Source organism: Jaculus jaculus, chromosome 14 (assembly GCF_020740685.1).
Source record: "Jaculus jaculus isolate mJacJac1 chromosome 14, mJacJac1.mat.Y.cur, whole genome shotgun sequence".
NCBI classification, from domain to species: domain Eukaryota; kingdom Metazoa; phylum Chordata; class Mammalia; order Rodentia; family Dipodidae; genus Jaculus; species Jaculus jaculus.
This window is the reverse complement of record NC_059115.1, coordinates 69,457,525-69,479,967: the sequence shown is the minus strand read 5'-3', so window position 1 is coordinate 69,479,967 and position 22,443 is coordinate 69,457,525. Positions and strand designations below refer to the sequence as shown.

The following is a 22,443-nucleotide window of genomic DNA, read 5'->3' as shown; positions in this document are numbered from 1 at the left end:
TAAAGGCGTGCGCCACCACACCGGGCCTTATCAGAGTTTTGTAAGCGCTTGTACGTGATGAATCTGGGTGCACAGCTTTCATGTAAGGGTTCCAGAGCTCATTTCATGCAACTTGTCAAAAACTATAGAATTATAAAAATTAGCAGTGATGTCTTCCCACCATACTTGCCTTCCATCAACCAGTTAGATCATGGGATTGATTACGAAAAAAAATCATCAACTATGGAAGAACCCAGAAATGACTTGCTCATGAATTTGTATTGCAAGCCGATATTTATGCACTTTTTTCTTTAGGTCTAGCAGAACTCATAATGCATTTGAGAGAATATGGAAAGTTGAAAATTCTCAATGATTCATTGAAAAGATAACTTTTGGCAGTCATCAGCACATGTTGACTTGACCCTGGTGCCTGAACACTGAATGTGTTCCAACACGTCACGGAGCTAAACATGCTGGCGCACGCCTAAGACCAGCATTCAGAACGAAGAGACCAGAAAATCACGAGTTCGGGGCCAGCCTGAGCTGTATAGCTAAACCTTGTCTTACCAAACCAAGGGCTGGGAGTGTAGCTCAGTGGTCGGGTGCCTGCGAGGACATGCACGCTGCCTCGGTCTGATCGCCAGCACCACAAACATGGCCTGAAGCCTAAGATAATGTAGCGGAACCGTTGCAAAACAGAAGCTATCAGGCTCGCACTAATAAACAACTCAGTGAATAGGCATTTCCGAGGGAAATGGATACTGCTCAAACATTGTCACTTATTTATTTTTTTAACTTTTATGCACTCAGGGTGAGTGTTAGGGTTGGGCGTGAGTGCCGTAGTGCACACGTGGAGGTCAGAGGACAACGCTGATGTGTTTGTGCCTCGCCTTCCTCGAGACAGGGCAAAGGAACCGCCCAACTGCGAGCAGCCGGCCATCCGTCCCCAAGCTTCAGCTTCTGTAGGCTCTGCCTTCCGCTGGTGGGCACGCTGGGATCCCAGGAACATGTGCCATTTTGCATCCTACGTGTGGTTCCTGGGGAATCGAACCTGGGTCAGCAGGGTTTACAAGCAAGCACCTCCAGGGGAACGGTTGCCTCCCCCAGGACGCTTTTCCATCTTAAAGGAACCTAAACTCAGTCAGTCCGTTTGCAAATTGGTCCTCAAGTGTGAAGTTAACCTTAACTCAGGTCCTTAAAAGAAATGCAAAACAAATTTTAACTTATCATAATGACAGTTGCTTGTTCCTTTTTAATGGCAAATGTCTTTTTTTTTTTTTTAAACCTTTTTGAGACTTGTTATGCAGCCCAGACTGATCTCAAACTTGTAAAACACCTGCTTTTGCCTCCCAAATGCTGGTATTACAGGCATGTACCAGTCTGCATGGAAGGAAATTATTGTTTCTAAAGCAAGGTTTTAATTCTAAATCTAAAAAGTCACTTATTCTAACTAAAATAATGAGAATTTGTGTTTAACACTGCCTTATTGAGGCCTTTCACCCTCAAGTATAAAAACCGTACCTGACTGTAGTCACTCACTTGAAAGTTCAAGGATAAATTTTCAAATCTGGCAGGAAAATATTCTCACAATTCTACCACTAGATAATGCTTCCTGTTCATACCCAGATGTATATCTCTCCTGGCCAGTGTCCCATTTAGAAGACTGAAACTACTTCCATAAGCACAATTGTCACTGTATAATTATAAAGCATTTCCTGTGTGATTAAAAGCCCTTTATATGGTACATATATTGTGATAGGCTTAATTACTTCCTTAATGTTGAAATATCTTTGTGCACAGTTTTTTGCATTTGGGTGATTTCCACCACATATATTCGTAGAAGTGGAACTGCTCAGGTTCCAACACCCTAAACGCTCTTGGACCCTATTGCCAAATTGGTTTCCAGAATCTTTACACGAATTTACACTTCCATTAGCATTATATGAGATTTTTTTCCCATTGGGCCCATGCCTGCATTGAGATTTAGTGTTGTAATCGTTGCTAATTTGACAGTACAGAAATTTTTTTTTTCTTGAGGGTGTCAAATCTACTTTGTAATGTAACTGAAATTTGTATTCCCTCTGCCAATAATCAGTTTATGTCTTCTGCCAATATATCTCCTGGGATTTTTAGCACTTTAAAATTATTTTGGGGGCTGGAGAGATGGCTTAGCAGTTAAGGCATTTGCCTGCAAAGCCAAAGGACCCAGATTCAATTCGCCAGGACCCACATAAGCCAGATGCACAAGGGGCACATGTGTCTGGAGTTCGTTTGCAATGGCTAGAGGCCCTGGTGTACCCATTCTCTCTCTCTTTCTCCCTCTCTCTTTCTCTCTCTCTCTCTCTCTCTCTCTGCTTCTTTCTCTCTCTCTCTCTGCCTCTTTCTCTCTCCAAATAATTAATTAATTAATTAAAGAGGAAAATCTTTTAGAAAATAAAAATATCCAGGTGTGGTAGCACATGCTTTTAGTCCCAGGAAAGCGTTTATATCAGTGATGGCTAAATGGAAACTTATGGTCATATCAGCATAGTAATATGCCATGTTTGACCCATATTATGTTTAAATATTCTCAATAAGTTGTCAATACTTTTTAAATACTCTTATTTTTATTATTTATTTGTTTACTTGAAAGAGAGAAGAATAGGCAGAGACAGAGAAAGAGAGAGAATGGACACACCAGGGCCCCCAACCACCGCAATTGAACTCCAGACACATGTAACTACCTTGTGCATCTGGCTTATGTGGGGAATCAAACCTGGGTCCTTGGGGTTTGTAGGCAAGTGCTTTAGAACCTAAGCCATCTCTCCAGCCCCCAACATTTTTAAATGGAGAAAATTCACATAAAATCTGGCCTTCTAACTTTTGTCAAAACCCTATTGAGACATCACTCTCCACTGGCAACACTGATCTGAAATCACTTCTGCCTCCCTCAGGTCCAGGCAAAGATGAATTCTCTCAGGAAAGGCTTCTCTCACTGCTGCCGCCACACTAACTGAAACATGCACTCAGCTGTTTCAAATCATGTTCTCTCATCATGAATATTGGGAAAGTAATGGCAATATTAACTCAACATTACAGGTCCTGGAAGACCAAATAAAACTTCGAGATCAGGCGGCCACAGGAACTAATTTTGCAGTGCAAGATCTGAACATCAAACACCTCCAAGGCGTTGGAGACCTTCGGGGCAGAGTAGCAAGGTGAGTAGGATGCTAGCTCATGTTCATTGGTCAGTTCTTGTCCACTAAATTCTCATTGCCCAGATAAAACTCCAAGCTACATAGGTGATCTGTGATTGAGAAAGTTTCACATAAAACTAAAAAATCTCATCTTCCTTCTGAGACTCAGGAGTCCTTACTTAAGAAGTCCAGCTTGGTTCCATGACCAATGTCTTCATTTCACAGCCCTTCAGCCACCCAGATGCCATCATCCATACACAGAAATACACTGGCAATTTCTTCTCTTTGTTTTTCCAAGGTAGGGTCTCACTCTAGCCCAGGCTGATGTGGAACTGACTATGTAGTCCCAAGCTGGCCTGGAACTCACAGCAATCCTCCTACCTCTGCCTCCCAAGTGTTGGGATTAAAGGTGTGTGCCACCATGCTCTTGGGTTTATGAGTAATTTCTAGTGGTCCAAAATCAAAAACAAAGGATAGCCTTATACAAGTATGTAAGTTTGTTCACCTAGAAAGAAATTTGGGGGTAGGTGTTACAAGTATCCAATCATTCTGATTATATATTTCCATTTCTTTTTATTTATTCTAGTGACATTACCAGGATGAGCTTATCCTATGTGTTCATTAACAAAACTCAGGTTTTAGAGCAATATTTAATTTTGCAACATTCTGCACAACGCTATTAGCCTTGCAGCCATCTCTTTGGACACATTTTGGGGCTGAGAAAATGATTCAGCAGTTAAAGGCACTTGCTTAAACTCTAGGATAAACTTCCAGTGGTGGAAATAATGGCTCTATGTCCCTATTTATTACTTAGAACCAACACCCAAGCCAAATTTATCAAGAGATTTTCAATTTAACAGTAATGAACATCATTCCTTTGATTTAATCAGGTCAACTAGTAGGAGATACCATTTGATCTTCAAAATCTTAAAGGCTAACTATGCCTTGACAACTTTTAAACTTTGTATATTTACATTACATTTGTGTGATACTAAATAGGTCACCAGAAGCTGGGCATGGTGGCACATACTTTAGTCCTAGCACTGGAGAGGCAGAGGTAGGAGGATCACCGAGAGTTCAAGGCCACCCTGAGACTACAGAGTGAATTCCAGGTCAGCCAGGGCTGGAGTGAGACCCTACCTTGAAAAGCCAAAATTAAATAAATAAATCACCAAAACTTAAGAAAGAAAGAAAGGACAGACAGACAGACAGACAGACAGACACTGGCAAGCACATTTGAAACCCCCACATGTGCTGAGTTCTAATGAGTCAGACATTCACTTAGCTTTATTTGTTGATTTGTGGAGATAGAGAGAGAAGGAGCGTATAGGTGCCCTGAGGCCTCTTGCCACTGCAAACGAGCTCCAGGTGCATGTGCCTGTATGTGTGACTGGCTTTACATGGGAACTGGAGAATTGAGTCAGGCCTGGCAGGCTTTGCAAGCACCTTTAACCACTGAGCCAGCTCCCCAGTCCGGGTCAAATATGTATAACACATAGGGTTCCCTACAAGTCTTAGAAAAGGAATTTGCTGACAAGCAGATGAGGTTTCTTTGATGCTTATCTCAAAATAGTGGATAGTGTGGGGTTAAGTGAAAAAATAAATCTATGGGTAATGACAATGTAAGGACCATTCTGACAGATCCATCAGTAAGCACTTATTTACCATGGACAGCCTCCATCTCTACCTCTGCCAGAATCTATTTCCTCTCTCCTTGAATCCCTGCCCCCCTCAATATGATGCTCTCTGAAATGTCAATGACCAAATGAGTATTAGATGACTAACCATATATACTATATATATATACATGGTGTTGAGAATAATACTTATGGTTGGAAAACTCTTGTGGTAGTTTGAATGTGATAAATATATGGCCCCATAGACCCAGGTATTTTATTAAAATTAAATTTGTAACTTGGATCTCCAGCCATCTGGCTGGGGGAGGGGGGGCGGGACCTGGAGTCTAGCCCTAAGGTGTGTTTGGATGGGGGGATGTGGATTCTAGCCCAAAGGAGTGGAGAGCAGTTCCAGCTCTGGCTGTCTGTGTCTACGGTGCTGACTGCTGGTGGTCTCCCTCTGCTTGGATCTGAGAAAGGGAGCCGGCTTCTTACACCACTGATGGAACTTCCCCTGGATCTGTGCTTGAAATAAACCCCTTCTCCCCTATCTTATGTCTGGTTCGATGCTCATCCCAACAACGTGGAGCTGACTATAATAACACTCATCAAAGAAAGAGCAACTAATTGGAAGTCCAGATACTATAAAGTTGTTTATATTACATACAAGTAGATAAGTATAATATTTATATATAATTACATATTTAGTTGTTATCTGATATGAAAAATTATATTTGGTTAAGTTTACAAAACAAGACAATAAGAAACATGGGGACCTAAAACTCTACTAATAACTATATTTTTAATTAATTGATTAATTTGATATAGAAAGAGGCAGAGAGAGAAAGGGAGAATGGGCATGTCAGGGCCTTCAGCCACTAAAAATGAACTCCAGACTCATGTGCCACCTAGAACATCTGGCTTACATGGGTACTGAGGGATCAAACCTGGATGGGTCCTTAGGCTTCCCAGGCAAGCACCTTAACTACAAAGCCATCTCTCTAGCTCAATGTATTTTTAAAAATATTTTACTTATTTATTTGAGAGGTGAGAGGGAAAGGCATGGTGACACAAGCCTTTAATCCCAGCACTTGGGAGGCAGAGGTAGGAGGATCGCCCTGAGTTCAAGGCCACCCTGAGACTCCTTAGTGAATTCCAGATCAGGCAGGGATAGAAAGAAACCCTACCTTTAAAAAGAGAGAGGGGGCGGTGGGAAGTGGATAGACAGAGAGAACGGGCACGCCAGGGCCTCTAGCTCTGCAAATAAACTCCAGACATATGTGTCATCTTGTGCCAGCAAGCACTGTAGCCGCTAAGCCATCTCTCCAGCTTTCAGTGTATTTTTAAAAATTTATTTGAGATAGAAAGAGGCAGAGAGAGCTAACCATAATTTTGAAAGTACATAAAGAGCAAGCACTTTATTTTTAATGAAATGTGATTTGGTTTGGTTTGGCAGTGTACTGATGATTATCCCACAATCTTTCTGTATGCCATTTACAAATCTATTGTTTTATTCTTGTAAGTCCCATTTTTCATACAAGATTTAAAAAAAATGTCTTCATAAGTGACCAAAGACCAGTGAAATAAGACCAAGGGTATGTGCAATTCTTTTTTATTTCCTTTTTGAAATTTTTTTATTCATTTGACTGAAAGAAAGAGGCAGATAGAGAGAATGGGCACACCAAGGCCTCTAGCCACTGCAAATGAACTCCAGATGCATGTGCCCCCTTGTACAGCTGGTTTATGTGGGTACTGGGGAATCGAACCTGGGTCCTTGGGCTTTGCAGGCAAGTGCCTTGACCACTAAGTCTGCTCTCCAACCCCCAATTATTTTTTTCTGTGATCCAATTTATTAGTTATGTTGTGCTCAGGATTGAATTACAGGTATTTGCACATGCTAAACACATGTTCTCTTCTGAGCTTCAGCCCCATCCTCTTCCTTCCTTCCTTCCTTCCTTCCTTTCTTCCTTCCTTCTTTCCTTCCTTCCATCCTTTTACTTACTAAGGGTCTTGCTATATTACCCAGGCTGTCCTAGAACTTCTAGGCTCCAGTCAACTCCTGCCCCTTCCTCACCCTATCAAGGACTGGGTCTACACACCCGCCACCAGCTCAAATCTCTTACATACAGTCATCTTCAATCTAAAGTGGTGATTCTGGGGCAAGGACTTCTTTTGCCTTGAAGTGTCTCCTTTTTGTGGAAAATTTCTGAAATCTATTTAGTAATCTGAGACAGAATGTGGCCAAATGCCATCAGACTTAATTCATCCTCCGCCTCCCTCTTCTCTGTCTTGCTGTCAGGAAAATGACTAACGGACAGGCTGAGGCGTATTGATTACTGACTTTCCACACATAGTGACTTTAATTCCAATTAGTATTTTGGCATGGTAGATATGAAGTTAATTATTGTAACATGATTCTTAGAAAATACTTTACTGCTTCATAAATCAGCCTCACTGTTTAATTTTATTATTTAATATATTATACAAGTTCTTTGAATTTTATACCTTATTTACCATGCCAATGTAACTGTAGTTTAAAGGCATGTACTTCCCTTGAAATGAAGTTTTCAAAGCCGTACAGCCTCGCCTCGGTTTGCTAGATTGAAGTGTGACAAAGGAAAGGAAAGGATGGCAAGGGTACCACAGGAAGGGTCATGACGCACAGGATCCAACAGCAGCCAGAGGTGGCCAACCTGATGGTCACTCTGGGATCTTAGGGACTCCATGGCTAATCTGCCTTTGAAAAACAGGCTAAACAGTGTTGATGTGTGATTAAAAGCAAAGATCATGTCCTTTGAAGAAACAACGGCTTTGTGGACGTCATTAAAAGTTTTGAAAAGAGGGCATGCTTCTGGTAAAAAGGGCAGAACGAGGACCCATTACTCCATTTCCTCTCGAGAGATTTCAATACCAGTGAAATTTTTTTTTTACTTTTTATAATTAGCAACTTCCATGATTACAAACAATATCCCATGGTAATGCTCTCCCCCACACCCACTTTTGCCTTTGAAACTCCACTCTCCATCATATCCCCTCCCCCTCTCAATCAGTCTCTCTTTTATTTTGATGTCATCATCTTTTCCTCCTATTGTGAAAACAAGCTGGGGCGTGGTGGCGCGCGCCTTTAATCCCAGCACTCGGGAGGCAGAGGTAGGAGGATCACCGTGAGTTCAAGGCCACCTTGAGACTACATAGTGAATTCCAGGTCAGTCTCAGCTAGAGTGAGACCCTACCTTGAAAAAAATAAATAAATAAAAATTTAAAAAGAAAAGAAAAAGAAAGCAAAACCTCCACCTTACAAGCAGTAAATAATTGCTGGGGACAAGAAACAGTCTCCTAACTGGGCAGAGAGCTGTAGGGATGCAGTTTTTGTGACTTTTCACCCATGCTGGGGTGGGCTATTCCATGATGCAACTGCCTTGGAGCACCCAATAAACTTATGATTTTTATTTTCAGTTTTTTGTTTCATATAACATGTGATATTCTTTTATTCCCTCACCCCTGCAACCATTTCCCCGGGGCCCTCCTCAGTAAGGTTATGTATGGCATTCACTGTGAGGTCATGAAGGTCTCAGCCTAAACTCATTTTACCGAGCTGAACTGTGGAGTTCTTTCTTTGGTCTGTTGTTCATGTCCTATCAGGAGTGAATAGAAGTTTGTTCAATTCTCCGCAGAAAAAGTCACGCAATGACTGATGACCGGGCTTAGGGCACGGTTCCCAAATACTGTGATGTTGGACTGAAGCAGTGCTTCTCAGTCCTTAAACATAATGATTTCCCCCAAACCAAGGGTCATAACCTTGAGAGACCTAGTCAAAGTAATTTTAACAGACTAATGTTCCTAGGGACATGAGTGGGCTATCAGAGAGACAGGAAATGACCTTTAGGACTCAGGCCAACAAAACAGAGCAGCTGAAAGATGCCACCATGTTCCTTATCATTTAATTCATCTAGGGCCATCATCCTTGCCTGCTCAGACCTGACAGAAATGGGGTATAACAAGTGCCACAACTGAATATTTGCTGCCAGATGCCCCAGGGGTTTTGAGAAGGCAATTGGGAGATGTATCCCCCCCACACACCCTAGACTTAGGGATATATCAGATTTGATACTTCAAACCTCAACACCACACACATCACTGATTGTCTGGGTAGTTAGAAACCTTCAAAGATGCCGTATTGATTGTCTACAGCCAGGCAGCAGAATCACCTTCACTACCTAGCAGCCCCAGAAATATACAAAGATAGCTCAATGGCTTGATCTAGGATAGATGGATAGATAGATGATAGATAGATAGATAGATAGATAGATAGATAGATAGATAGATAGATAGATAATGGATGGATAGATAGATAGATGGACAGATAGATAATAGATGGATAGATGCAAAGATGATGGATGGATAGATAGATAGATGGATAGATAATGGATGGATAGATAGATAGATGGATAGATAATGGATGGATAGATAGATAGATACATAGATACATAGATTGATAGATGATAGGTAGATAGATGGACAGATAGATATATAGATGATGGATAGATGGATAAATAGATGATGGGTGGGTGGATGGATGGATGGATAGATAGATAGATAATAGACAGAGACATGCACACCCACAAAATTTCATGACATGAATTGCCAGAAAAGTAAATCAAGGGTGAACATTAAAAGTCTCCCAGTTTCCAAGAGTCTAAGCCAAAAGAAATAACAGATTGCTACATGAACAGTCACCTGCCATTTGGTCCTTTTAAAAGGGCCTCATTAAATTTATGGTGAAAAGATTGCCTCACTAAAACATAAACCATGGGGCCACAGAGATGGCTCAACAGTAAAACCACTTGCCTGCAAAGCCAAAGGACCCAGGTTTGATTCCCCAGAACCCACGTAAGCCAGATGCACAAGGTGGTGCATGTGTGTGGATAAAGATTAATTTATAAATTAGGCCTCATGAAAGTTTGAAAGCAATAAAAATTTCAAACTATATAACAAAATACACTTCAATAAAAGTTATATGATATTGGGCTGGAGAGATGGCTTAGCGGTTAAGCGCTTGCCTGTGAAGCCTAAGGACCCCGGTTCAAGGCTCGGTTCCCCAGGTCCCACGTTAGCCAGATGCACAAGGGGGCGCACGCGTCTGGAGTTCGTTTGCAGAGGCTGGAAGCCCTGGCGCGCCCATTCTCTCTCTCTCCCTCTATCTGTCTTTCTCTCTGTGTCTGTCGCTCTCAAACAAATAAATAAAAATTTTTTTTAAATGCAAAAAAAAAAAGTTATATGATATTGGATCTCTCTTGATACTTAATTGTATTGTAGTCACCATTTTCCATTTAATTTTTTTTCTTTTTTTAAAGGTCTTCCCTTTCTTTTTAAAAATACTTCATTTATTTGTTTATTTGCATGCAGAGAGACACAGAGAGAATGGGCATGTCAGAGACTCCAGCCATTGCAAACGAACTCCACATGCATGTTCCACTTTGTGCATCTGGCTTTACATGGGTACTGGGGAATCAAACCTGAGTCATTAGGCTTTGCTGGCAAGCGCCTTAACTGCTGAGCCATCTCTCCAGTTCCCACTTAATATTTGTAGAACAGTGTTGATCACAGATAATGTAACTTCTTCCTATAACACTAGGGATAAGGGGAGAACTAGTCTAGCATCGTATTAGCCTTGTTGTTTTTACTGACTTTCAACTATGGACATATTTTAATTATAAGACAAAAATAATAACATACATACATATATATATATATATATATGGACACAAATTTCTCCAAAAAGGTGTTATCACGCATAAAAGGAGACAGAAAAAGTGGATTTTTTAAGGATAAAGTTAAAGGAAAACTCAAAATATTACAGATATTAAATCTACCTTTGAAGTTCCTGAGTAGAATAAATATGCTTCAATAAGATTCACAGAAAATAAAAAAGCATGTGCAAAATCATACCCAATAGAACAAAATGCTTTCTTCCATATAATGTTACAGGAAAATTACATTTGTGACAGATCATCCTCAGACCAAATAGAAGTCCCTGAAGAAAAAAGCAAAACAGAATAAATACTAAAGAAAAGGAATTCATGGGTATAAGAAAAGAACATTTTTTTTTGGAAACATTGATTTGAACCCATGCCACGAGAGGCAAAACTGTACCCTGGAAAAATTTCATACGATAACAATTAGACCAAAATATCATAGTTGAAGTTGCTGGACATCAAGGATAAAGGGTCACTGGGAATCCAGACTGACATAGTAGGTCACAGAGGTACAGGAAAGGGGTCGTTGTCTCGGGTTTCTCTATGTCAAGCAGTGCCCAGAAAGAACAGAGTAATGCCTATCATGTTTTAAATAAAAGGGAAAACATGCCTTAAGCAAGTCATCTTGCATGCATGGAAGAACAGACAGAACATCTTAAGAACCTAAGAATTCTAATATTCCTGACCCTCCTTTTCAAATTAGGATGGCAAAATCTGGCCACACAAGGAATAAATCAAAAGAAGGATGTCAGGGGGGGAAAATGGCTAACAAACATGAACATGGCATAAAATAACCATTAAGGAACATAGACTCTAAGCATAGAATGAATTCAGAAGTTAGGAATTCTAGTTTCACAATACGATATAAATAAATGTCATAAAATTTAAAAATAGTAAACTATTGACAAGAATGATGAAAGAGCAGGTATATAAATTATTTCCTCATTTTTTTGTCATATGGTCAATAAATAAAGTCCAAAGTTGTGACGGAAGATGTAAAAACTAGAGCAGGGGCTGGAGAGATGGCTTAGCAGTTAAAGTGCTTGCCTGCTAAGTCTAAGGTGCCAGGTTCAATTCCCCAGCATGCACCTAAACCAGATGCACAAGGTGGTGCATGCATCTGGAGTTTGTTTGCAGTGGCTAGAAGCCCTGGCACATTCATTCTCTCTCACTTTCTGTCTTCCTCTATCTCTTTCAAATAAATGAATAAATAAAATATAAAAGCCAGAGCAATTCTAGTCTATGATCACTTTCTTTTTAAAGGTTACCAGTCTTGGGCCTGCCATTATGACTGTTAAGGGAAGTATGTATTAACCCAGCACACAGAGACTCTGAAAGAAAGATGTTTCCTCTGAGAAGTTTTGAATGGAAGGTGATGATAAGTACACGTACAGTGAGAAGGGAAGCAGAGGCAGGAGAATTCCCCACACGCTCACAGGCCAGCTAACCTGGCAGATGCAGGGCTGAGCAAGGAAAGCTGCCTCAAACAAAGTGGAAGGCTAGGACAGACATCCAAATGTGTGCTCTGACTGCCACATGTGTGCCATGGCACAAGGGCATGCGTGTGTGTGTGTGTGTGCGCGCACACACACACACACACACAGCAAAAGAGCACCAGAAGAGAGAGAAAAAAAAAAAGAAAAACCTTGAGATATAGCTCAAATATCATTCCTCTTGGCACTTTTGATAATGGTCTTCACAGTTTGTCTGGAGTAAGTTTTATTGTGTTGTTTAGGGAGGAATGAGCTGGATCAGGAATCAGAAAGTTGTGTGTGAAAGTTTGAATGTAATATAAATGATACTGAGTTGCCACTAAGCCTGTGTTAACAGCAGACGAAAAGGTATAAAGAAACTTGACTAAAATGTTTTCTAGAAAATAAAACAGGCATCTATAGTGAAGATAGACAAATGTATAATCAGGTTTTGACTTAAGATTCCCCAAATGATACAGTATAACTACTGTTTATAAAACATTTGCATTCTGTTAACTACTGGAAGTAATCTAGAGATAACCTAAAGTATACAGGAGGGAGGGGATGTTATAAGTTACTTGCAGCTATTATGCCATTTTAAATGTGACTTGGGGGCTGGAGAGGTGGCTTAGCAGTTAAGATACTTGCCTACAAAGCCTAAGGACCCAGGTTTGATTCCCCAGAACTCATGTAAGCCAGATGCACAAGGTGACACATGCATCTGGAGTTCGTTTTCAATGGCTGGAGGCCTTGGCACACCCATTCTCTCTCTTTCTGTGTCTCTCTCTCACTCTCTCATTCTCGCTCTCTCTGTTCCTCTTTCTCTCTCTCTTTCAAACAAATGTGACTTGAGCACCTATGGATTTTTGGTATTTTCAGGGAAGCAAGAGGATATCCTGCAGCCATTCCTCTCTAGATAACAGGGGATGACTGTATCTCAATATTTACACATCATGCGTACGTAATGGTGACCAGAATAACTACCGCCAGTGAAATAATGTCCACTCTTCTCTTTGTTATATATCATACAGTGTGGATTTTTTTTAATGAGCACATGCTATTTCATCAGAAACAAAAATATTCTAAAGGAGTGAGGAGCCTTGGAAGATGGCTCAGTGGTTAAAAGGCACAGTCTGCTGGCAAAGGTTCGATTCCCTAGCCACATAAAGCCAGATAGGCACTCATTCATTTGCAGTGGCAAGAGCCCTGGCAAACACACACACACACAAACACACACACACACACACACACACACACACACACACACACAAATGATTTTTAAAGGAAAAGCAGAGAACATTCTTCCAGAATACATAGTGCAGCTTTCACAAACTGCTAACCAGTGCTTGTCTTGAACAAGTCCAGTGTTCAGCTGGAGGTGAGAATGACTAGGTGGCAACTCCCAAGGTGAGTGAGCAAATTGTAACTTTACGAAGTAATCCTCTTAGGACAAGGCTGTGCACACAGTGCTCCAGGAGACATATGGACACAGCTGCCTATGGGCCTGGCACACCCCGGAGCAGCTGTAAACAGTGACTTGGGCATCCTCGTCTTCCCTTACTTCCCTTGTGGTTTTTTGCACGTATTTGTATGCATGGTATGCAAGCCCATGAGCATGCATGTTCATAGGTGAGTGTGCATACATATGTGCACATGCCTGTGGACTCAGAGGCTGATGTCGTGTGTCTTCCTCGGTCACTGCCCTCCTGATAGTTTCAGAAAAGGTCTCTCAGATGAGCCTGTAGCTCACTGACTCAGCTAGACACACCCCAGGGATTCCCATATCTCAGCTCCCCAGCCCTGGGATCACAGACACACCACACACCTGGCTTTTATGTGGGTACTGGGGATTTGAACCCAGGGTTTTGTGTTTGTATGAGAAACATGTCATGGAGTGAACTATTTTCTAAGGCCCTGTCTATCTTTCCCTTCTCCCTCTTTCTTTCTTTCCTTCTTTCTTTCTCTCTTTCTTTCTTTGTCTGTCTGCTTGTCTTTTCTTACTTTTTCCTTCCTCTTCTTCCCTCTTCCTCTTTCTTCTTCTGAAAACAAGGAAATTAAAAACATGGAAAAGTCACAAATAGAGATCAAACCAACAACAATAAAAGTCCATCTAAAGACAGGCAGAAACTTCCTTGGCTCAGTGTTGATAACTTTATCAACAGCAGTTCTCCTAAAACAGAAACTGACTGCAGGTGGGACCTCTTGACCTATTATCTTTCAAAGAATCAGCCTTAGAATTGGAAGGGCCTTTCTCCGGAGAGTATTTTTACAGAAGCTTTGAGACCGCTGGAAAGATTTAGACATTCCAAATCTCCTGAAACTGACTTTGAAACACAGTTTTCAATGTTACTGAAATACCCAGCCATTCCTAGATATACAGGTAATGTGGTCACGTGGCATATCATCAAAATAGAGGAGAGAGCAGAGGCTGCAGAAGAGACACACTAGAAACATAAGTTCTTTTGCCCATTCATCACTTCCTTTTTGGTATTTTTGTTTGTTAGTTTGCTTTGGTTTTCTAAGCAAGACTTAGGTACATTATTGGGCTATAAGTATAGATTTACCATAAAGAAATTTTAATTTCCCTACAGTTGTCATGCTGTTCTCCTTTTTGGTTGTTTTTTAAACTATTGAGAATTTTCATACATGTATATAATGTATTTTGACCATAATCCCCTCCTACTAGCTTCTTTTATCCCCCATCCCTCTTCCGGTGGACCTTTCCTTCTTTTCAGCTAGCCTCTCTCTATTTTGATGTCTTTTCCCCTCCTCATCATACATGGCGAAATGCTGATGGGCCCAATACCATGCAGGTAATGACAACCTCTATGAGATCATAGGTGTAATGGCTACTTTGTGCCAGGAACCTGTCCTCCTTTATTCAGTGAGAAAAACTGAAACTTCTAAATGTTGAGAAACTTGTCCCAGGATCACAAGCTAAGAAGGAGCAGAGGCAGACGCTCTCTGAGACCAGTATCTTTACCAGTGGCCTGCATTGCTTGCAACAGCTTTCCCTGCAGGCGGGAAGCTCAGGAAGGGGACACAGGAAGTGGTGGGAGCTCACACGAGGACTTCCAATCAATGACAGTAGAAGCATCATTCTGACAACAACAGTTTATATACACAAGTGTGTAAAATAGCTTTTGATCTTACTATCATTCTTTTAAACATCTTATTTGGGTTTTTTTTTAGTATATTTTATTTATTTGAGAAACATAAATAGGCAAAGGGAGTGAGAGAGAGAATGGGGTGCACCAGGGCCTTTAGCCACTGCAAACAAACACCAGGTGCATGTGCCCCCTTATGCATCTGGCTTGCATAGGTCCTAGAGAATTGAACCAGGCCTTTGGCTTTGCAGACAAATGCCTTAACCTCTAAGCCATCTCTCCAGCCCTGATCTTACTATCATTCTTGATCAGATTGACTCCTAATTATTTCTCCCCACAGCCTCTTCTCCCCTCAACCACAGTCACCCTGTATCTCTTCAAGGGTATTCTCAAGAAAAATTACATTTAACTCACCTTTGCTTCCAAACATCTTAAGAGGGAAAACTTTATTTCTGGATCCTACAGAATACTGATAGCACTTAGGATAACAACATGGGAATGTGGTTCCTAACAAATATTTCCTGATGACAGTTTAAAAGTAATTATTTGATGGCTGAAGAGATGTCTCAGTGGTTAAAGGCACTTGCTTGCAAAGCTGACAGCTTGGGTTTGATTCCCTAGAACTTACATGAAGCCAGATGCACAAAGTGGCACCTATGTCTGGAGTTCAGTTTTAGTGTGGCAAGGAGCCCTGGCACACTTACTTTCTTTCTATCTGTCTCTTTCTCTTTCTCTCTCTCTCAAAACAAAGTTATTTTATGAAATACCAAGTGTCATAGTGAACTTTGGGCCAAGCATGGTGGTGCATGCCTTTAGTCCCAGTACATGGGGAGGCAGAGGTAGGAGGTTCGCCATGAGATCAAGGCCAGCCTGAGACAACATAGTGAATTCCAGGTTAGCCTGAACTAGAACAAGACCCTACCTTGAAAAAAAAAAAAAAAGTGAACTTTGATAACTCGGATGCAAACAATCCCAGTTCCTTGGTGGTCAATCTTATTCACATGTGAGAAGGGCTAAAACTGATCATGAACACAGTGCGTAGCCTGCTGTCTCAGAGAGGCCTTTGGTAAATGACAGGGGCTGGGTTCTATCTTTGCGACCCTGACATTCGTGGTGAATCTTCACCAGCATTCCTTCCCTAAATTGCCAAAGGCTGCCAGAGAAGCAAAGCTTCAGCCAGGCGTTAGCATGGGCTTCTCAAGGAACAGGAGCTGTGATGGAGGCTAAGAGAGGGAGCACTGATGCCTGAAGATGGATGGGAAGATTCTGTTTGCCTGGAACATCTCTTCTGATCAAAGGGAAATTGGCAGTCCTCAGGAAGAAGCCAAAGGGTGGAAAATGGGTCCAGAACATGATAAAGAGGAAAAAATATCAAAATTGTCATGGGCAACAGAATGTATTCCTCAAACATCAAAATCTGTCAAAATTTTTATGGTCCAAAGGAAAAAAAAGTGAAAAATTTCCCCAACTCATCCCAGTGTCTCCATGCACACTAACTTTGTGCTGTAGTTTGGGCGACTGTGTTCAGCTTGGTTTCTCTCTCACTGGGAGGAAGAAAATGAAGGAGAATTTGGACAAGTTCCCATATTGTCCAACGTGTCATTAAGAGAGCTTTGGAACTTCTGCGTCAAGTAAACAGGCCAGATCCTAGTAGAGTACTGCAGTGTCATGAGCCCGTGGATCTCACACCAATCTGTCTTGACCCTAGATGTGATTCAAGCATTGTGAAGCTTTCTGGAGACATTCAGTTCATCAGGCACGAGTACCGGCAAATTGAAAGGGCAGTCCAAGAACTGGTGTCTGCCCTGGAAACCGTGTCCAAGAACTTGGACATGAAGGTAACTGACGGGAGATGGGCCTCTCATAAGACACTATAAGTTACTGCAACAAATAAGATCATTGTTGCTTATTAAAGGGTCTAGTCACATGGTTAGATTTTTTTTAAACAATGCTTTCCTTAAGAAGGGTTTAATATACTGAGTTAAGAGTGAGACTCTACCTTGAAAAATAAAAAAGCGGGGGTCTTAATATGATAGCTCATTCATATGCATTGAGAAATCAGTCAACAAATATTTAATGACTGCCTTCTATGGCCCTGTGCTGCCCCCTTTTGTAAGCTTACGCTGCTTTTCCTATTGCCTCTCTGGCTTCCCCAAACACTGTGGAGCTAAAGGTTATACACAATAGAATTCTCCAGAGAACCTGTTAGTACTGAAAGTTCACCATGAGGGTTGGAGAGATGGCTTAGTGGTTAAGGCACTTGCCTGCCAAGTCTAAGAGCCCATGTTTGACTCTTCAGATCCCACATAAACCAGATGCACAAAGGTGAGGCAAACACAAGATCACACATGCCCACTAGGTGGCACAAGCATCTGGACTTCAACTGCAGTAGCTCAGGTACTGGCTGGCCAATTCTCCTCCCCCCAACTCGCTCGCTCACTCTAAAATAAAGAAAAAAAATTCAACATGAACACTGTGATGGGTTAGATGTATTACCAAAACTAAATAAATAACTAAAACTGCACGTATCCATGGGGTTTATATCAGTTATTTTCTCATTTCTGGGACAAAGTACCATGCCCAGAAGCAGCTTATGGAAAGAAGACAGCTATAGTTGCAGAGGGCAGAGTCCATCCTGTCAGGGAAGGCATGGCAGGAGCAGGAAGCTAGTAGTATGCCATCACACCATCCGAGAAGAAGTAGAGAGAGAACACAGCACACGGGGCCTGGCTGCAACACCTCAAGGCCCATCCTATGGCACCTTCCTCCAACAAGACTCAACTTAACTAAAGGTTCCACAATCTTTCAGAACTATGTCACCAGCAGGTATTCAAACACACGAGCCTATGGAGTGGACATGCTTTTTTTCCCTCAACTTACCCCCTGCAGGGATTTTAGAGACCTTGTCTATTGCCTGTGCTTTCTGACTGAACCTATATGCCCACTGATTTATGGAGCTACCTGTAAGTTGTTATAGATTTGGCTGTGCCCTGCTGGCAGGTAAAATTCTCACTATCATTTTCTAAGTAAACGGGAATTGCAGTGTTGGTTTACTCTGACATTTTTCAGTAGTCCAAATCCTCTGAGAAGCAAATGTCATAAAAGAATTAAGTGAGCAAGAAATTCACTGGAGAAATTTCCATGAGGAAAAGTTAGGACAGAGCTGGGTTAGACAGGGAAATCTGTCAGACCACCACTAAAGATTCAGCTCCTGTGAATCAGACAGAGAAGGATGGCTTTAGCTGTGAAGCCATAGAGAACATTCTATCAAGTTCCTTGAATGAAAGCCTCCCATGGAAGCAGTGGCATTCAGCACAGACTGGAAGCAGCCTGTGGACAGTACATCTGGACACACAGTGATGGGTTTTGAGCTGACTAGTCAAGCTTGAGGCCACGTATGCTCCTTATAGAAGGTATCAGAGACATATTTCCAGGGGAACACTTGACTTAAAACCGTGTCTCCTCACTCAAGCGTCTGACCTTTGGTTTCTTCATTGATACTTTTTCTTATTCGTTTCCATTTTTATTACAGGGTAGAATTGTAGCCTGTGATTTTCCTGCTTTTTAGGTCAACTTGAGATTTCCTTTTTAGCCATAATGCTTGATTTTTGCAGATGCTCATGACACTGGGGGAAAGATGAATATTGGCTGTTAGCAAGTGGCATGGTTTTGGTATATATATCTGTGAAGTACAAATTTTTTTCTTCCTATACTTTATATTTTACTCAGGAGTCCAGTAAAGAACCAAGAAAAGCCATTTAAAATTCACTAATATACCTTCTGTGTTAGTGAATCCTAGAAAGGCGTTGCTTTTCATTTCAATATATAAACAAGGTTCAATTTTCTTTAGCGTGGGTTTTATTCTTCACATATAAAAATTATCATGTTCTACTTTTTAGCAGTTTTTTTCCTGATTGCACATCATCTAGAATTACTATTCTTCAGTCTACAATTCTTTATCTTACCTCTGCCATGCGCACATTAGTCTGTCACTTTATTTTTAGCGTTTATCCTATTTTAAGTATACCACCTGTAAAAAACAAAAATCATTCAGGTATTATTTGTTGCCCATTTATTATTTATCAATTCAACCCCTTTCATTATTCACATGTTTCTTTTCTAAGAGAATGCTGGTGGTTTTCTAATGTTCCCTTTCTTCCAGTGAGTCAAGAGTTGAATCTGTTTCGCCAAAACCAACCATGTTTCTTTCATTGTCTGTGACAGTGGCCAGTTTAGACAGAGTTATGTGCTACCATTGAGCATTTTCTTAATTGTTTTTTTTTTTTCTTTTTAAACTTTTTATTGACAGCTTCCATAAGTACAGACAATAAACCATGAGAATTTTTCACCCCTTTCTCCCCATCTCAAATTCACCCTTCATCAAATTCCCTTCCCCTTCCAATTAATTCTCTTCTATTGTTTTTTAATATTTTTATTTATTTATTTGCAAGCAGAGAGGAATAGAGGAGAGACAGAGAACGGCTCACCAGGGCCTCTGGCTGCTGCAAACTCCAGATGCATATGCTACTTTGTGCATTTGGCTTTATAAACCCTGGTTGTTAGGCTTTGAGCATTCATTTTTAATCATTATTGTACTTAAAGGAATTTCCTCAGATCTTCTGGAACTTCTTTCTTCCTATGTCTGTATATCCTGTCATCTCCAAGTTGTTTGCTTGTGCTCAAGACAGAATACTATGTGGAAATCAGGGAAGTTGTTTTGCTAGTTTTGTATGTGTTTCCTCAGAGCCTAACTGAGCTTTAAATATTTATTCATTGTAAGTATTGAGCATTTCAGAATCTATTCAGTAAGTGTTTGAATTACCCAGTATGTCTAAGGATATTGTAAGGATATGAAAAACTATATAACCTGGTGAAAGAGAAAGTAAAAAATAATTAAAATGATGGCAATATTATGCTATGGCTACATCATTAGATAGCCCATTGTCTGAAAGAATATTATAGACAAACAAAACACTGCTGATTGCTCTTTCCAAAAATGGTGTATAGCCAGTCAGAGTGGTGCATGCCTTTAGTCCCAGCACTCAGGAGACAGAGGTAGGAGGATCTCAGTGAGTTCAAGGCCACCCTGACACTATATAGTGAATTCCAGGTCAGCGTGGGCTAGAGTGAAACCCTATCTCGAAAAAACAAACCCCAGAAAAGGAGTAACTGTGAAACATACTCATTGGGGAAAAACCACTGTCTATTGCAGAAATACTCTAGGTTCAAATATGTTTTCTGACTCCAACTCCATTAGGAAGAAAGTATACATCATGTAAGTCACGGCCACTGATGGATTTGCTCACACACTCAAAAGCTCCCTCCCTTACTTTCTTTAGGTAATGCAGCTTGTAGGAAAGATAGATGCTTCTACTTCCGAGCAAACCTCAAATTTAAAGATGGTCCAGGGAGACTATCAGCACGAATTGAACCTGTTGGAATTCAAGTAAGTGCGTAGATGTTTAATCCTGTTAAGTGCATTCCAAAGAGTTTTTCCCAAGGAAAGCGTTGGCTATAAATGAGAACCTGGCCCAGGAATTTGAACCTAGCCAAGAAAGTGAGCAGCAAATCATTGCAGAGAAATATTCTACGCAAATGTAACTTATACACTATTCATAAAGGAAGAAATATGAATGTTAATTTTGCTGCTCCCTTTTTTGCACATCTTAGCTGAATTGACATACTCCTTCTGGCCCTTTGTATAGAATCACTTTAACTTATTACCAATTTTGTATTTAAAACGCTTCAATAGAAATCGCTACTGAATATAAATTAACTCCTCACGATTATAGAATATGTTTTAAGCCAACATGGATCTACAAGCTGCTCCTTTGAGATTTCGTGTATGCTCCTGCACTTATTCCTTTGCATTTCCTTCTGAAACTGGTGTTCATCCTGACTTAAACTGGATTTCCTCCTACTCAATGGAAAAAGTAGTAAGAGGCAAAGATTGAAACAAACCTCCAGTTTATTGGTCCGTCATTCTCAACTTTTTTATTTAAATGACTTTCATGTCCCAGGGGAGTGACACAAAGGACAATGGCACTCACTCGAATGAGGTAACCTGACTTTGCTTTCCTCGACCTCGTACTCCCGCTCTTTTCACGTGGTGGTCCATACCACTTGGGTCAAGTCCAGTATTCTGAAAATACTGTGCTCTCTCCATCTTCCCCATCTCTTCTGTGTTTTAGTAAAGCCAAGTGCCACTGACTGTTAGATATACCATATTTATACCTTGAAGCCATGAAACGAACACCACAGCATGCCATCATTTGAAGAAACTTTATTTTAGTCATGTTAAAACAGAACATATGTGTGTCCTAAAGATACTGAAAAATGGTAGTTACTGCTAAAACTTAGAATAGTCTGAAGTAAAGAGAAAATATCAGTTGCTTCATATTTTAGGAAAGTATTTACAGATTTTGAAATTTTACTATAAATGAGAGTACTCAGTAAATACCTATGTGGTACTGGATCTAACCCTTTTAGTTTAGGATTAAGACCAATAAAAGTTTCTAAAGGAGAAATGAAAAACCAAACTCTTTCAGAGGGTGAGGGTTTTTCTCCCCCCCCCCCCCAAATCAGGATCTCACTCTATCCTAGGCAGACCTGGAACTCACTCTGTAGCTCAGGCTGGTCTTGAACTCATGGTAATCTTCCTACCTCAGACTCCCAAGAGTTGGGACTAAAGGTGAGAACCACCATGTCCCAGCAAACTGTTGTTAAATATACAGTTTAAACTATACACTTTGCAGGTCAATGTGAAGGTGCCTCAGAAAAAAAAAAAAATGTAACTACCATATGATCCAGCTAGTGCTCTCTTGGGCACATCATAGAACTCTACGTCATCTAAAGCCATTCCACTTTGAATTGCCAGTCTTGTCTGACCTTGGAAGCTAAGCAGGTTGGGGGGGGGGGGCTGGTGCACTTGGGAGGGAGGACTCCAAGTCAACAAACCACAGAGACACTTTCATATCCACGTTTATTGCTGCACTATTTACAGTGGCTAATAGATAGAACTAGGTAGACATCTACCAACAGATGACTGGGTTAAAAAATAATGGTACATGTATCCAGTGGAATTTAATTCAGACAAGAAAAATGAAATCATAAATTAGGAATATGGGTGGGACTAGAGATCATTATCTTGAGCAAAATAAGCCATACTCAGACAAATATTACAGATGACCACATTATTTTCTCAGGAAGTAGAAAGGGGACAATGAGAAGGAAAGAAAATGCAGTAATAGACTACATATGTCCTGAAACAGAATGGAAGAGTATTGGGGGGAGAATGATGAGCAGCAAGGTGGAGAAGGAGGGGTGCAGTCAGAGAG

General features: G+C 40.8%; 1 protein-coding gene across 1 annotated transcript in view; it reads left to right on the top strand.

Moving 5' to 3' along the window:
* Fam81b (family with sequence similarity 81 member B) overlaps window positions 1–22,443 on the top strand; it is a 60,729-nt gene that overhangs the window by 24,602 nt on the left and 13,684 nt on the right. The window contains exons 5-7 of the mRNA XM_045133392.1: window positions 3,058–3,176; window positions 16,815–16,944; window positions 20,446–20,552. Of these exons, the coding sequence (XP_044989327.1) occupies window positions 3,058–3,176; window positions 16,815–16,944; window positions 20,446–20,552 (356 nt within the window). The remainder of the gene's footprint in view (window positions 1–3,057; window positions 3,177–16,814; window positions 16,945–20,445; window positions 20,553–22,443) is intronic.